At 36.0% G+C, this 16560-nt stretch overlaps 1 protein-coding gene across 1 annotated transcript; it reads left to right on the top strand.

Annotated features, from left to right (window-relative positions):
* The first annotated feature begins 1121 nt into the window (after positions 1 to 1121).
* Positions 1122 to 16209, top strand: LOC110449878 (uncharacterized protein DDB_G0283697-like). Its single transcript, XM_021497023.1, has 11 exons — positions 1122 to 1259; positions 3937 to 4039; positions 6223 to 6358; positions 7082 to 8430; positions 8645 to 8870; positions 9725 to 9833; positions 10103 to 10181; positions 11728 to 11775; positions 14001 to 14062; positions 15004 to 15133; positions 15527 to 16209. Exons 1-11 carry the CDS (start codon positions 1219 to 1221, stop codon positions 15563 to 15565), a joined length of 2322 nt encoding a protein of 773 aa, XP_021352698.1. The 5' UTR covers positions 1122 to 1218; the 3' UTR covers positions 15566 to 16209.
* The last annotated feature ends 351 nt before the right edge of the window (positions 16210 to 16560 follow it).

The raw sequence follows: 16560 nt of genomic DNA, 5'->3' as shown, positions 1-16560 counted from the left end.
AAATACTTTGTTTTGTATTTAAAGTAAAAAGAATCTTAAGAATCTTACAGGGAATTTTGATGCTTGAAAAAATGTTAAAAAATGGAGGGTACTGTACTGAAAAACTTTTAAAATAAAACTATATTCATATAAAATCAAAGCAATTCTTGGTTTACACCACATATAAGGATGCCACAGTTTTGGTTTGAATACAGAATTCGTTTGCGAACTTAGTGAAAACATATTCATATATCCTTTCATTCAAAATGGTTTGGTATACCACGGAAGATATATAAATCCAAGAAGGTTAATTATATACGTCAACTCTGACTTATCAATGTCGTTTCGTTGTACTTATTTACAACTTCGATCATTTTCACTTTGCTTTTATTTGTATGAAAAGTGGAAAAGAAAAAAATCAGGTTTTAGAAGAAGACGTGCAATTCTATGAACCCATATTTTTAACTGTCTTTATTAAACATATATTCAAAAAGCGTCTACCAGCAATTCTTGGTTTACACCACATATAAGGATGCCACAGTTTTGGTTTGAATACATAATTTCGTTTGTGAACTTAGTGAAAACATATTCATATATCCTTTCATTTAAAATAGTTTGGTATCCCACGAAAGATATATAAATCCGTGGCTTTTAACTTATGGTCCCATGGGGGTAATTCCCCATATTTTTTCTATTGCTATAAGGATATTTAGGCCAATGTTAAAAATACTTTGTGATGTACAGCTATAAGAATGAACATTTATCTATGAAGGGATATATTTATTTCCATTGTGTCTGTAGGTGCAGACCCTATTATATAAAGCAAATTAATCTTGTGATTTTTACACATAAGTCTACTAAAACCCTCGACAGTTTCAGTTTTGATACTAGAACGTGTTTATGTTTCATAAGAGTTGTTTCCCTTGAACCAATATATGTATGATTTATGGTACCAATATGTATACTACGAAATGTCCCAAGCTAATTTTTAATATTAGCTATTCGTTTATTATTAACTATAACTATATGACTATAACACTATTCTGGTTATGCCAGTAAAGTGTAGTTGATACCGAATAAATTTCATGAATTTATTGACATGAGTTGTGTCCCTTTACTGAAGTTTTCATTCCTCTGGCGGGAAATTAAACATGAAAAAGACAACCAAGATGTAGACTAAACGAACTTTGACGATTTCAGAGCCCGTAACCGTCGACAGCTCAAGATCAAAACTTCGTCATGTCGAAGCCCTTTTCATCGATGTTTGCGCGGAGATATTCGTGAGTGTGTTTAAAAGATTTACTGATATTTTTTTCGTATGCTCAACTCCAGATTTCACCGCATGTCAAATTGTAAACAAACTTTATCAACGCTACAGTAGGCCTATCCTTTTCTATTTTATTTTTTCGCAATCGGTACATTTAAAACAATACAACATGATGCGCGATTTAAACGGAATATGAACAGGCAAGACATGCGCATAAGAAATAAATCAAAATAATGATATACCACGGAGATATTATTCGTACTAAAATATACTGTACAGTTTTTTTTCCTCGACCAATATCGGGTATTATTTTTAATAAGATATCGGATCCCCAAAGACCATTACATATTGCATATATGTATGAGTAAATTTAACAAATAACAATGTAGCAGAGAACTGGACTGGTAGTTCATGATCTGTGATTACACCCTCGATATCCAGGGGTTACGCTCACTTTCGCTCTCTACACCCCTGGAATATGTCATAGCAAAAATGAAAACTCAGTGTGCGCCACCTTGTCGATGAAACAAGAAGACTAATTTGATTCTTTGATACACATCAAAAGAATCTCGCGGTCGTGTAACAGTAAAAAAAATAATTGTTATGACACATTCCAGGGGTGTAGAGAGTGAAAGTGAGCGTATCGTTACCCCTGGATATCGAGGATGAGTTGATTAAAACATCCTTTTATACATCCTCGATATCCAAGGGTTACGCTCATTTTCGATCTCTACACCCCTGGAATAGTGTTCTTGTCTCATCGAGATATGGCACACACCGGTACTGAGCCTTTAATTTTGCTATGACATATTCCAGGGTTGTAGAGAGCGAAATTAAGCGTAACCCTGGATATCGAGGATGCCTAATATAGTTTGGAGATCTCAGGTCTGGCTGTCATCTAAATTGAAGTTATACGTATACCAGAGACGTATATATTACTGTAACAGGAGCATATTGGGCCCATTTTGTCAGTACGTCAAACTGTACCTGACTTGCCCTGCAGACCAACCCAGGTTTGATGGATAACTTGTAACTGTCTCGAGGGAAAACAAACGCCTTGAAACACAATTATCAATTGATTATTTACAGCATTGTTATTTACAACATAAAATACATGGGAAACAATTACAATAGCCTAGGCCTAGCTAACATAGCGAATACTCCGGTCCCCTATACTTACAAAAAATATGTAAAGACCGACCATCCCATACTACCTACGACCTAACTATAATTCAAACTAACGCTAACCCCACATCCTGACTAAGTCCCTATCTAAAAATCCTAAACTAACCCTAAATATACCTGACGAAAAGATGTGACAGCATACAGGAATCTAATCCATCCGATTGCCCCGTGTACGATATACATTGTACCACCCCGTATTTATCCCACATTTGACAATACGAAAACTAAAGGACCAATCACAACAAAAGATTCACAGAAGCACACAGGTACAGCGGACACTGACAAAAAAGCAAGCAACTGCCGTTAATGCACGACAAAAGCATCGACCTCAGACAGGACACGTGAACAGAAAACAACAAAGGTCAGGGTGACACAGGTACACATAGTACAGACACAACGTACATACATGCCATAGAATTGAGCTTTATAATACAATCCTGTCAGCTTACACTGTAGATGAACACACATATATTATAACATCCCCCGCTACATTACTTTGTAATATATATGTCGCTGGTGATACCAACCTTTGCCCAGGGGAACAGATGTTTAATATACAAATAAAGTGGAGCTGGTGGTTACCATTGGTGTCGGAGGGATGGGATCAAGTTGGCTAAATTGCTCTTAATAACTTGATTGTCATTTCTTTCCTATTTTGATAGTGGTGTAGCGGAACTGGAATGAGTCGATTGTCAGCGACCAGGTAGCTCAATTGTTAAAGCATCCGTCTAGAGTTTGGAGGGTCCCGGGTTCAAATTTGCTTATTTGCCTAATCCATACTTGCAAACCCTCCCTATTTAGGAGGGACACTCTTGATTATTGACCCTTATATTTAGTATTTTCAACCTATCAATTTGTTCCACTATTACCACATTCTAAGATCTAATGATTTCATCTAAAAGTACAACTCAAAATATGTCATTTAAAAAAGGGTTAGTTTGTCTTCAGGGGGTATATTGCACAAATTTATTTATGTTTTGATTTTGAGCATTTAGATTCCCCCCCCATGGACATTTGAAAAAGCTGGCAAGTATGCTCAATCAATAGGACAGGTTTTCAACAAAATTGTTATATATATATATACGTAGTGAATCTCTAGGCCATAAAGAGTAGAAATTCTATACAACAGACAGCTAACATTCCTGGAGGCTAATTTCCACCAAAACTACTTAGCAGATTTAAAACCTAAAATAAAAGCTAAACCTTCCAAATAGTGAGTTGTGCAACTCTCCTCCAAAGATTTCCCCCAATGAATAAAGTACATAGATTTGACAATGCATAAGGCACCAGCCCAGGTTCAGATAAATTTGGATCATTCAATCTAGATCTTTAACATACCTGTTAATTGAAAGAAGAAAAAAAAAATAAAAAAATCTCATTATGAGAAGGAGGAAAATCAAGCAAAGAATTACACAAAAATCCAAACAATATTCCATTGCATCTACTGAAGCAAGAGCCTGTACGTGGTACCCTTGTATGTATACATTTCTCATATAATGTTTCAGAAAGCGACAGGTAACGAACCGTGATTTCAACTTTGTACAAGATTGGAATGCAGGCTCATCAGATGGCAGAAGTACAGACAACCATGATACATTTAGTGCCAAGGTAATAAACAGTCCTACCAGGTACATGTCCGTTTAAGTATTTGGTGTAGACTCACTTTTTGGCGTTTACTTTATGAATATTCAATAGAATTTCAAAAGTTATTACTCATTTAGTCTTGACTGATAGCCGACACTTTGATAATGAAAATACAAATGTGTCTGTTATCTGTAAACATATGCATATGAAGGCATACTAAGGCCAAATATAAAAAGTCTGGTGTTTCGGCGTACCCTACGTATACCTAGTACCTACCCTACTAGAATTTTTTGCCTATCCTTAAGTTTTTATTGGCATGTAATGATATTTTCACTGTTAAAGTCAGAATCCTGCTTTATATAAGTATAGTAAGAATATTTTCTAAAATAAAAAATAGCTTACCTAGCTACCTACCATATTTTCTGTGGATGAAAGAAGAAACACAAGTATTATTTTTTTGGCCTAGCTAACCTACTGATGAATGCATGCTGTATGTTTGATGTAGATCTGCTTTTCCATCGTCCGGCAACAATATTTTACTTTCAACAACTTCTTCTTAATAACCAAAAGGCCTAGCGTGATGATATTTGTCCAGAAGCAAACAGGGGTTAAGGGCTACCAAGTTCGTTCAAATAAATGACCTTCACCCATATTCAAGGTCACAGGGTTCAAATATGTAAAAAAATATCTAAACAACTTCTTCTTAATAACCAAAATGCTCAGGGTGATGATATTTGGCCAGTATCATGCTGTGATAAAGGGCTACCAAGTTTGTTCAAATGAATGACCTGAATTCACTCATTCAAGGTCACAGGGGTCAATTGTCTTAAAAAAACTTTAAACACTTTCTTTTGAATAACCAAAAGGACCAGGATGTCGATATTTGGTCAGTAGCAAGCTGGGATGAGAGCATTCATGATCATGTTTGTTTAAAAGAATGACCTTGACATATATTCAAGGTCACAGGGGTCAAATTTCATAAAAACCTTTACGGTAATAGGATTGTGTCGCCATTTCTCAGTAGAATTTCTTCAAATTTTGTAGTCATTTTGCTTTGAAGGAAAGAAAATTTTCTGCCACAAAATAAATATAGGTTGTCATAATTTTAAGGAATTTAAATGGAAATTTATGTAAAATGGAATGACTTCTGGAAAAAAAATGAAAGACACAATTTTTTGCAAAATAATGTCAATAAAAATGATACTACCATAGATAAGTATTGCATCAATGTACATCAATTTAATAAATGCTGAAATTATGTCAAATAAATTATCTATAAACGATTAAAAATTGACATTTTATAATAAAACTATATGCACATAGTAAATGCAGGTAAGAGTTATCTTCCTTGAAAAACTTCACAGTAGTGAAATAGGTCGCCGGTTTCCTGAAGTACAGAAAAATGGATACATGTAACTCATAGATAAAACAAAAACCTGAATTAATACCTAGATTGTTTTGAAATACTTTAATATTGAGAGAAAACACTGTTCGGTCAATAATAAACATACAATATTCATCAGTTTAATATTAAACATTAGAATATGCGGAAATTGTGATACTGTCTCCCTACATTGTATTTTCAACTAGGAATGTACTTCCTACTTCCATTTATCAATACACTCCTATGACCTGAAACAACTTCTCAATAACCAAATGGCCTAGGATGTTGATATTTGACAAAAATCATGCTGTGATGACGGGCTAACAATTTGTTCAAACAAATAACCTTCGCCAATATTCAAGGGCACAGGGATCAAATATGTTTTAAACCTATATACAACTTACTAAATGGCCTAGGATGGTGATATTTGGCCAGTAGCATGCTTGGATATAAAGGGCTACCAAGTTTGTTCAAACGAATGACCTTCACCCATATTCAAGGTCACAGGGGTCAAATATGTTTAAAACCTTATACATGTATCAACTTATTCTGAATAACCAAAAGGTTCATGGTAATGATATTTGGCCAGAATCATGCTGGGATGGAAGGCTATAAACTCTGTTCAGCTAAATGTTCTTGTTTTAATGACTTTGAGTCAAGACACTGATATTTCTCCTACAGCTTTATTTTAGTCTAATTTTAAGGTTAAAGTTGTGAGATTAATACCGGGTGAGCGATGCAGACCCATTGAGCCTCTTGTTTTATTATAGTTAAATTCAAGAAAAACAAATTTTGATAACTTTGATTCTTCTTTGAAATATAGGTGACTCCACGAGCACAGTATATTATTTCCTCGTCCAAACCCAGTCCAGCTCATGGCAATCATCACATACCAGAACTTTCTGATCTCATCAGCAGCAGTCCGATACCTGTTGTCATCCAGTCACCGCCTGCAAGGGGTAGGTTATTCTCCTTTCATTACCAAGACACCATCTGACATCAGGGATAGGTTTCTCTAATTGGCGGTCATCTAGTCACCAGGCATCAGGGGTAGATGACCAAAGGGTTGAGCGGGTTAGACCAGAGTTGTTCGTTTATGAAATAAGGTTGATCCTAGTAATCTGATGCTGCTTTCAGACGAGCTTTGACAGAGCCTTGCAAGGCCTGCATAAACTTTTGCATGTCCGCCAGTATTTACATGATTTACATACCTGAAAATGTAACATTTAAAAACAGACAAACAGGTTGTTCCACATAAATGAATAGGCCCCTACTCACCACTCATCAGGGTTAGGTAACTCTGATTTGTGATTACCCGATAGCTGACCATCAAGGGTAACTCTACTGTCATGAACCATGGACTGGCATGCGTGTCGCCAAGGCTGTCCTGTTTTCATGGAAAGACTAAATTTTTTATTAAAATTTTTGTCAACAAATACTCCTGAGCTGAAAAAATCCCATGTCAAGAGAAGAAGTTATACTCCCTACCCAGAACCTGATCTTTTCCAAATATAAAGTGTTTTTAGCAGTATGATAGGTCATTTGAGAATTGAAAATAAACCAAATGTCAGACTCTGCAATTGTGAGCTAGTAAACTTAAGGATTTAAACTAGAATAGGCCTTATGTCTTAATTGAAACAAAAAAAATTCAGATGCCGATATTTTTTTGTTTCTTCATTCAGCAATTCCTTCTAAACAAGCATCCATTGGGGAGGATGATGACGACGAAGAAGAGTTAGCAGACGAGGAGGATGAAGAAGAAGAGATGGCAGAGGAGGAGGAGTCTGGCCGAGACGGGGATGCCAGCATGGTTGACAGCACAATGGCCGTGAAGGATGATGGAGAGTCGGAAAGTGATAGCTTTGTGGTAGAAGCTACAATACAACATGCTCAGGAGGAGGACGTGAACGGTACTTTATATCGCTCCAGAAAAGAGACCACACAGAGGATTAGATACAGCACATCTGACCGTGAGGTATCTGGAGGTGTGTATTCTGAACACAGCGAGACCGGTACCATTGATAGTAGGGCAGATGAGTCTGAACGAGAGAAGGATGGAAGACAGAAGGCTGTTCATCATGATGAGGAGTTGGAAGAAGAGGAGGAGGAACAGGTTGATAGGCATGAGAAATTGAACATAAGCAGCATGCATGTTGAGAAGGAGAAGAACAATGATTTATCAAGTAGAACAAGAAGGTCCAGTGCTAAAGATAATAAGGAAGAGGAGGAGGGGATTGAAGATACTAGGTTAAAGAAATTGGACAGGAAAAGCTCTTCTCTGGAGGAGAAAAGTCTTAATAATCGTTCATCTCGTAAATTGAGAGCAAGGTCTAGGGGTAATGATCCAGAGGACAATATGAATGTGCAAACATCATCTGGTGTGCTACATAGTGCAGGTCTGCCAAACGAGTCTGAACAAAGAAACAGAGTCATTGAAGCAGATTCAGATGACTGCACTGATAGGTCCTCATCTCAGAACCAGAGAAATGATAGGAATCAAAGGAACAGGTCGAAAATTCAGACAAACAGGTCTGGTGGACATCATATTGAGACTGTCTTCCATAATGAGACAAGGGAAAGTGATGACGGGGATGAGAATGAGAAACCTTTACATAAGAATAGGCCAAGTCTAAATAATAGGGAAAATGTGAGAAACTCTGTATCCAAATCACCTAAGCAGGCTAAGAACTTAAACAAATCTAGATCTGCTGACAAAGAGCAGCAAAATCAGACTTTTGAGAGAAGAAAAACACGTTCAGGAAAAAAGGAAAGACTGACAAGGCACTCCTCTATGGAGCAAAATGATTCAGATAAAGATGTGTCGGAAACGCATGATTCTGATTTGGAGGAAGAAGAGACTGCAGGTAAAAGGAGAGGGTCACTCTCTGAGAGCAGGACTAAAGTTCCACAAGAGGGCGATACTGACGAAGAGGAAATCATGGAGGAGATTGGTGATGAGGATATGGAAGAAGATGTCACGCAGGACCAAATGTTACGGGACGAAATCTCTCAGGAGGAAACTGCAGCATCAGTAAGTCTTCTTCAAATGTAATCAGTCATATATCTACTAAAATAGAATCCCCAGCAGTTGACAGATAGTTCATACAATGTATCGACAAAAACATGAAGAAAAAAAGCTTTTCTAAGATATTGTTTCATTTTGTAATGATTAAAAAAAAAAAAGGCCTTCAACATTCAGATTTTCAGAATTTTGATTATTTTTTTTTTAAATTGTATATTTTCAGATAATGATCCAGTCAACTATACAAGATACACCAATAACAACAAAGTCTCACAAAAAGCTAAAGAGAAGTCTTGTTAACAAAATCAACAATGACAATGAGAAGGAGGACAATGATGATATCAATGTTGGCAGCCCCGCTAAACCCGTACCACCTCCTTTAAAACAGAAGAAAATCTCATTTTCTTCTGGAACTAAAAAATCAGATGAGAAAAAAAGGAAAGAACCTGGTAAGAGATAGAAATATAGGTTTGGAATAACAGAATATTTCAGTGCTATGATAATTTTAGATATTTCTTGACAAAGGATAAAATATGAACTAGTGCAGCCATTTAGTGAAATGGATGTATAATATTTGTGGTTTTAAATTTTCCTAACATTAAAAAAAAAATATTCAGGAAGTTTTACATTCTTTAATATTTGCAAACATAGATATTCAAGAAATTAATATTTAGGAAAGGAATTCAATGTGTTCATGAAATCCGAAATTAAAATCAAATCAATGTAGAGAATATATTAATTAGGTCTAGATCTGTCACAATATATCAGAAAACCGGTATATCATAATACAGAGGGTTATCTTATCACAATACAGAAATAAAAAATGTTGCTGTATCGTATTATTTTTCAAAAACTTATTTTTCTGTCTATGCTAGATGCTCTACTGGTAACTTTGCAAATCATGACACATTCTAACAGATATGCCAATAACCGTAAACAGACTATTACCAGTGGTGGAAAGCAGTTGAAATTTCTATTTGATGGTTGATTTAATGAAAATCTTAAATCTGTGATGTATTGTGACGCCCCTAATATTAATGTACACTCCAGATGTATTGTGACACCCCTAATATTAATGTACACTCCAGATGTATTGTGACACCCCTAATATTAATGTACACTCCAGATGTATTGTGACACCCCTAATATTAATGTACACTCCAGATGTATTGTGACACCTCTAATATCAATGTACACTCCAGATGTATTGTGACACCCCTAATATTAATGGACACTCCAGATGTATTGTGATGTTAATAGGACGTTAAACAAAATCAAACCAAACCAATGTCTATCTTCACGGTACACCACCTCGGACTATGGCAGTGTGAGATGGACAAACGTTACAAGAAATCTGTTCTAGATCTCGACATTGTCCTCAATGACCTCGATGAGAAACTCCAAGTGGCCAGGTAGTGATCAAAACAATGTATAAATGTAAAAGTATATCTAATGACAGATGATGTTAAAGTGAAACACCTTTTCATTAATTCCACATTTGTGTTGAAATATGTATTCATAAACAGTAGGACCCCATTTTCAATGAGGATGGATCTAGATTATTTCCTCCCAATGGAAAATACCCAAAATATCTAGGAAAATAATTTAACTGTCTTAAGTAAATGTCTTGCTCTACAAACAAGAAATCTTTTCCATGTTTAGCTTTGTTTTTCTTGTCTAGTGATGACATTCATCTTACTACAATGAAGAAGAAGGAATGTCAGTTACTGAGTCATATACGGAAAAGAATCACCAGTACAGTAAGTATACCTGGTTTGTTTCACTATTATTTTGATTAATAATGTTTTATGCTAGGGAGAGAGAATCACTTATGATTGACAATATATTGATATTGTTGTCTAAAATGATCAACATTTATGTATTGTGGGCTCTTGAGAAAATAAATTTTGGTTTTAAGGGAACTCACATGGTATATTTCTTCCTCCATGGATTAGGAAAAAATTCATTATAATTTTCAATATTCATTTATGTGCTTCTCTGGTAGCAAGAATTCGCAATACATATCTGCCTTCTAATGTTTTCCTTGATTGAATTTGAAGATTCATCTTGCTTTAAAGAATGAAAATATTACTTCAAAAAAATAACGATGCATGCATAAACAGACTGCCAATGTTAAGGACAATCCAAAAATACATATAGGTATTACTTTGTCTGCGTCATCAGTTGTGTCGTCCGAAACAAGGTTTCTGTGCAATAACTTGAGTCCCCTTGGGTCGATTGAACTCAAAACTTCTTAAAGTGCTTCCTTACCAATATATATAGTGCTTGCTTGGGATTGCCTTTCAGGTCCAAAGGTCAAGGTCGTTTACTATAAATAGAAAATCTGTTTCTGTGCAATAACTTTAGTTTCTTTTGGTTGATCGAGCTCAGACTTCATACAGTGCTTCCTTACCAATAGTGCTTGCTCAGGATTGCTTTTCAGGTCCGAATGTCAAAGGTCAAGGTCACAGTTACTATAAATAGAAAATCTGTTTCCATGCGTTAACTTGAGTTCCTTAGAGTTGATTGAACTCAATCTTCATACAGTGCTTCCTTACTAAAAGTGCTTGCTTGGGATTGTTTTTCAGGTCCGAAGATCAAAAGTTAAGGTCAATGTTACTATAAATAGAAAAATCTGTTTCCGTGCAATTACTAGAGGTTTTTTTTGTTCATCAAACTCAGACTTCATAAAGTGCTTTCTTACCAATAGTGCTTGCTTGGGATTGCTTTTCAGGTCTGAAGGTCAAAGGTCAATGTCGCTGTTACTATAAATAGAAAAACTGTTTCCATGCTATAAGTCCAGTTTCCTTGGGCAGATCAGCCTCAAAACTTGACACTGACTGTTATTCCATGGGATTGCTGGTGTTCAAGCTGAAACACTTTTCTCACTAAAAGTGCTAAACAGCTTTTTTCACCATTACATCGAAGCATAATCTCACTAGAGTTGCCTTGGCAGGCGACACATCTGCTCCGGTAGAATTCTTGTTATGATAAAGGAAAGTATGAATTTGGGAAATCATTTTTAAATTTGATTAGGCCCAACTAAAGAACCTATTTTTCCTATTTGTTTACCCTAATTAGCCTAATAAACAAAACGTTGGCTATTAATTAGGTCTGAAGTGTTTTCTATGAAATATAAAAACTTTTCTGAGCCTAAGTTTTAGAGAGCTGAAATCAGAAGCACAACCATCCAATTGTTTGGCCTTGATCAAAATAAGTTAGCATGTTATTCATGGAACAGTGTAGATGCAGATTAATGAGGATCTGCTGTACATTGGAAGATCATGATTTTTGTTTTAATTTTAGATAGAAGCTGTTGAAGAAACTCGACAAAAACGCACATACATTCTTCGGGTATGTTTAATTCCTTTTGAATTCTTGAATGCCTGTCAAACAATGCACAGATTTATTTTGGTCCCATGTTCAAGGAAGTTGGCAGGGGATATGGAGACAGGGTCTGACCATGTACAGAGATGTACATTCATCCTCGATATACAGGGGATATAGAGACAGGGTCTGTCCATGTACAGAGATGTACATTCATCCTCAATATCCAGGTGTTATAGAGACAGGGTCTGTCCATGTACAGAGATGTACATTCATCCTCAATAAACAGGGGTTATAGATACAGGGTCTGTCCATGTACAGAGATGTATATTCATCCTCGATATACAGGGGATATAGAGACAGGGTCTGTTCATGTACAGAGATGTACATTCATCCTCGATATCCAGGGGATATAGAGACAGGGTCTGTCCATGTTCAGAGATGTACATTCATCCTCGATATACAGAGGATATAGAGACAGGGTCTGTTCATGTACAGAGATGTACATTCATCCTCGATATACAGGGAATATAGAGACAGGGTCTGTCCATGTACAGAGATGTACATTCCTCCTCGATATACAGGGGATATAGAGACAGGGACTGTCCATGTACAGAGATGTAAATTCATCCTCGATATACAGGGGATATAGAGATAGTCGCTTGGTCACCAGCGGTGACAGACTGAAGAGAAGTAACATCTTGCCCGGGCTCCCAACATTCATCCTCGATATACAGGGGATATGGAGACAGGGTCTGTCCATGTACAGAGATGTACATTCATCCTCGATATCAAAGGGTTATGCTCACTTTCGCTCTCTGCACCCATGGAATATGTCATAGCAAAATTGAAGGCACACAGCTAGCTATTTGATTGGTGCTGCACACTGAGCTTGTGATTTTGCAATGACATATCCCAGGGGTGAAGCGAGCGAAAATGAGCGTAACCCCTGGATATCGAGGATGATGTACATTAAAACTGACGGCATGTTGCAGATGCTGAAATTTAACTAAATTTTACAATTCTGTGACATCTTTTATATTCTTTCATAAATATGTCTGGGTAACTTTGAGTGTTCTCTGGCCCATTCTTACAGATTGTATTATGTCTGGGGTACTTTGAGTGTTCTCTGGCCCATTCTTACAGATTGTATTATGTCTGGGTAACTTTGAGTGCTCTCTGGCCCATTCTTACAGATTGTATTATGTCTGGGTAACTTTGAGTGCTCTCTGGCCCATTCTTACAGATTGTATTATGTCTGGGTAACTTTGAGTGCTCTCTGGCCCATTCTTACAGATTGTATTATGTCTGGGTAACTTTGAGTGCTCTCTGGCCCATTCTTACAGATTGTATTATGTCTGGGTAACTTTGAGTGCTCTCTGGCCCATTCTTACAGATTGTATTATGTCTGGGTAACTTTGAGTGCTCTCTGGCCCATTCTTACAGATTGTATTATGTCTGGGTAACTTTGAGTGCTCTCTGGCCCATTCTTACAGATTGTATTATGTCTGGGTAACTTTGAGTGCTCTCTGGCCCATTCTTACAGATTGTATTATGTCTGGGTAACTTTGAGTGCTCTCTGGCCCATTCTTACAGATTGTATTATGTCTGGGTAACTTTGAGTGCTCTCTGGCCCATTCTTACAGTTTGTAATGTGTCTGGGTAACTTTGAGTGCTCTCTGGCCCATTCTTACAGATTGTATTATGGTAAAGCTTTGTCCTTATGTAATGTTTTCTTGCCCAGAACATGTAACTTCTTAACTGAAGAAAATATTTCGTTGAAACATTATTTACATGTGAACCATTAGTAGGTAGATGTGCATAGGATATGTCACAGAACCCAATCTTTTGGGTTCTGATTATGTTTATCAGTATATATTTCATAACTACCAGGTAAAATCTATGTACATTGTATGTTTCATCACTGACAATTAATGCCTTAAATACCGCAGCAGTGCAATAATTAATATAACAAGGATGTTGACACAATTCTGTGTGTTACAATCTGCAGTGTTTTACATCGGTCACATTGCATAAGAAAACAATAATCTTGACAGCATTGTATATATCTGACCAAATGTAGTATTCCATGGTGTAATGCTACATGTGATGTTTTCTAAATGCATATTTCATTGGGAAAATATGAAAAAAGGACAATTGATGAATTTTCTTATTTATAATAGCCGTATATTGTTTATATGTACTTTGAACAGATGTATACTGTTTTAGTTATTGAACAATCTTAATTCCAGGCAAAGAGAAGCATTAATGAAAGCAGGACTGAGCTGTCAGAGCTACAACAGAAAAACATCAGGTTTGTCTCCTATATATATTTGTAATAAACATATTTAATGTTCCAGGTCTGCCAGTCACTGATTATTTATGCCTGTATTTGTATTTTTTCATCCATCTCTCTGTCCATCCTTCCATAAATTCCTCTCCAAATCTTTCAAGACCAGATGTGTAGGATAGGGAAATTCTACCGGAGGGATTTTCAAATTGGGTAAGACCTGAGGCTTTCCAAGAGTTTTGCACCAATTTGATAAGCTTGAGGGTGAACTTTCCCTATTATATGACGATATGAAAGAGTATTTTTCTATCAATCTAATCGCTAGATTTAAATCAAAACCCACAAGAAAGAGCATCACAATATCAACATTGCTTCAATGTTTCTGATTTGCTGACGTCATGTCATTGTTTACCCACTGTGACAGCTGTGTGATATCCTGCACATGAAACGGGATGTAAGATAGAAATTTGTTACAATCTTTTCTTACCCTAGTTCTGTTATACACACAGGAATGAGAGAGAAAACATGGTCATAACAATCCAGAATGCAATGCTATCAGAATGTATTCATTTTCAATGGATATGTTGTAAATCTTTAGATGTGGAGTTGTTTTGGTATATGGGCCAATATGTATAGTGGACTTTCACAAAGTACAACAATCAAACACTTAGTCCAATGTAGATTTATAGTCTGATGCAGACCACATTTTGAATGATTTAAGATGAGAAAAATTCATGTAAGGACCCTTTTTCTATGATACAGATAATAGAGATCAACTTACAAGGACACAGGGTCAAAAATATGCAATAATGGCTAATGGACCTACAGCTGCTCAGCTCACTATAAATTGGTTGATTGTTTAGCCAAGGATTTTGTGTTGTTAGGTCATTATTCAAATCAAATAATGAATGCATAATTAATCAATTTGATCTTTAGCAAGAATTTCTTTTCTTGTATTTGATAAGACTTTCCGAGAAGCTTGGGAATGAGAAAAATGAAAAGAAATATCGGAAGAAGTTACTGAACGACTGGATCACCAGCTTTGAAACTTTAATGGTAGCGTCTCGTAACATAAAAACCAAATCAGCTCTGAAGGTAAGCTCTCCTTTTTTTATGTTGAAATGTCAATACAATTACTTGTCTCAGACATTCCAAAACAAATTGGCGACATCAATTTTACAGAATAACACAAAAAAACAAAAAAACATTATTTATTTTTACATTTTCCCTTACTTCAGGTTAAAAAAATGTGAATTTACATTTTTCCTTACTTCAGGTTAAAAAAATGTGAACTAAATAAAAGTGTAATGTGTAAAACTTGGTCCTGGCCTCTGTCATTCAAAACGAATTGTTTTTCTCTAACATTAGGTTGTGTTAACAAGTGCTGATAAACATTGTTCATGTCCTGAATTTCATAATGGATTTCCTTAGTTTTCAGTTCATTCAGTTCTTCTCAGTTGTAAAAAGAAATTCTTCTTCATTTCCTAGGGTATGGTTTCATTTGGCTACCTTCCCAAGATAGAGTGAACCCGGGGATTCAACACGGGAAGTCAGGAACAGACATGTTCACACAGCTTATAGCAGGAACAGACATGTTCACTCAGCTTATAGCAGGAACAGACATGTTCACACAGCCTATAGCAGAAACAGACATGTTCACACAGCTTATAGCAGGAACAGACATGTTCACACAGCTTATAGCAGGAACAGACATGTTCACACAGCTTATAGCAGGAACTCGAAGGCGATTTCTGACAAAGGTCTTCAGACAGAAGCAGTTGACATTTTTCTGTCTGAAAACAAATTACGGGATACAGCTGGCGATCTACCCAAGATAGAGTGACGAGGATTCAACACCTGGAATAGGAACAGAGATGTTTTACAAAGTTTTCTACTTCAAGAATTGTAACCCAGGGATACATGCAAAAGCATTTCCAATATTTCTTTTTTTAGTGAGACTTTATACTGCTGACAATATGTAGCAGGTCTCATGTCCGTTTCAAAACTCATGATCTTTCAAATAATGTTGATTTTTTTCATTGGTCAAATATTTAATATAAAGGCCAATATGTTCAAACCAGATAAAAAAGGGGAAACTTGTAAAAAATATTTGTTGTATATATTGATTATAAACAATTAGTTTTGTTGTACATTGAAAATATTTTATTAAACTAAAATACAATAACAAACTCATGGTGTTGATTGTTTAAAAGAATTAGTACTACTCTACACATACAATCGGATTAAAATACCGATGTTATTTTCACCTACAGCTTCAGGCTTATAATTTATAATGGAGATCAGTATTTTGATCAGATTGCTTATACAGTCCATACATTGTGACAGGTAAATTTGTGCTGCTATTGTATTTGGGGTGTAAACTTAGCCCAGCAAAATATCAGTTTAGAAATGTGAAAAAGATATATTATATCAGGTAGCTTGTTGGCACCATCTACTTGTTTGTCCATTTGTTTGTCTCTCCTCATACTGATCTGAACAAACTCCATGACCAGAAAAGAATT

Source organism: Mizuhopecten yessoensis, unplaced genomic scaffold (genome assembly GCF_002113885.1).
Source record: "Mizuhopecten yessoensis strain PY_sf001 unplaced genomic scaffold, ASM211388v2 scaffold4837, whole genome shotgun sequence".
Lineage (NCBI taxonomy): Eukaryota > Metazoa > Mollusca > Bivalvia > Pectinida > Pectinidae > Mizuhopecten > Mizuhopecten yessoensis.
This window is presented reverse-complemented; position numbering and strand designations above follow the sequence as displayed.

What these genes read in the sequence shown, in the direction of transcription:
- LOC110449878 (XM_021497023.1), top strand. Translation starts at nt 1,219, where the DNA reads ATGTCGAAGCCCTTTTCATCGATGTTTGCGCGGAGATATTC. An exon ending in ATGATACATTTAGTGCCAAG is followed by an intron (nt 4,040 to 6,222) that starts GTAATAAACAGT and finishes TTTGAAATATAG; the next exon opens with GTGACTCCACGAGCACAGTA. An exon ending in CCAGTCACCGCCTGCAAGGG is followed by an intron (nt 6,359 to 7,081) that starts GTAGGTTATTCT and finishes TTCTTCATTCAG; the next exon opens with CAATTCCTTCTAAACAAGCA.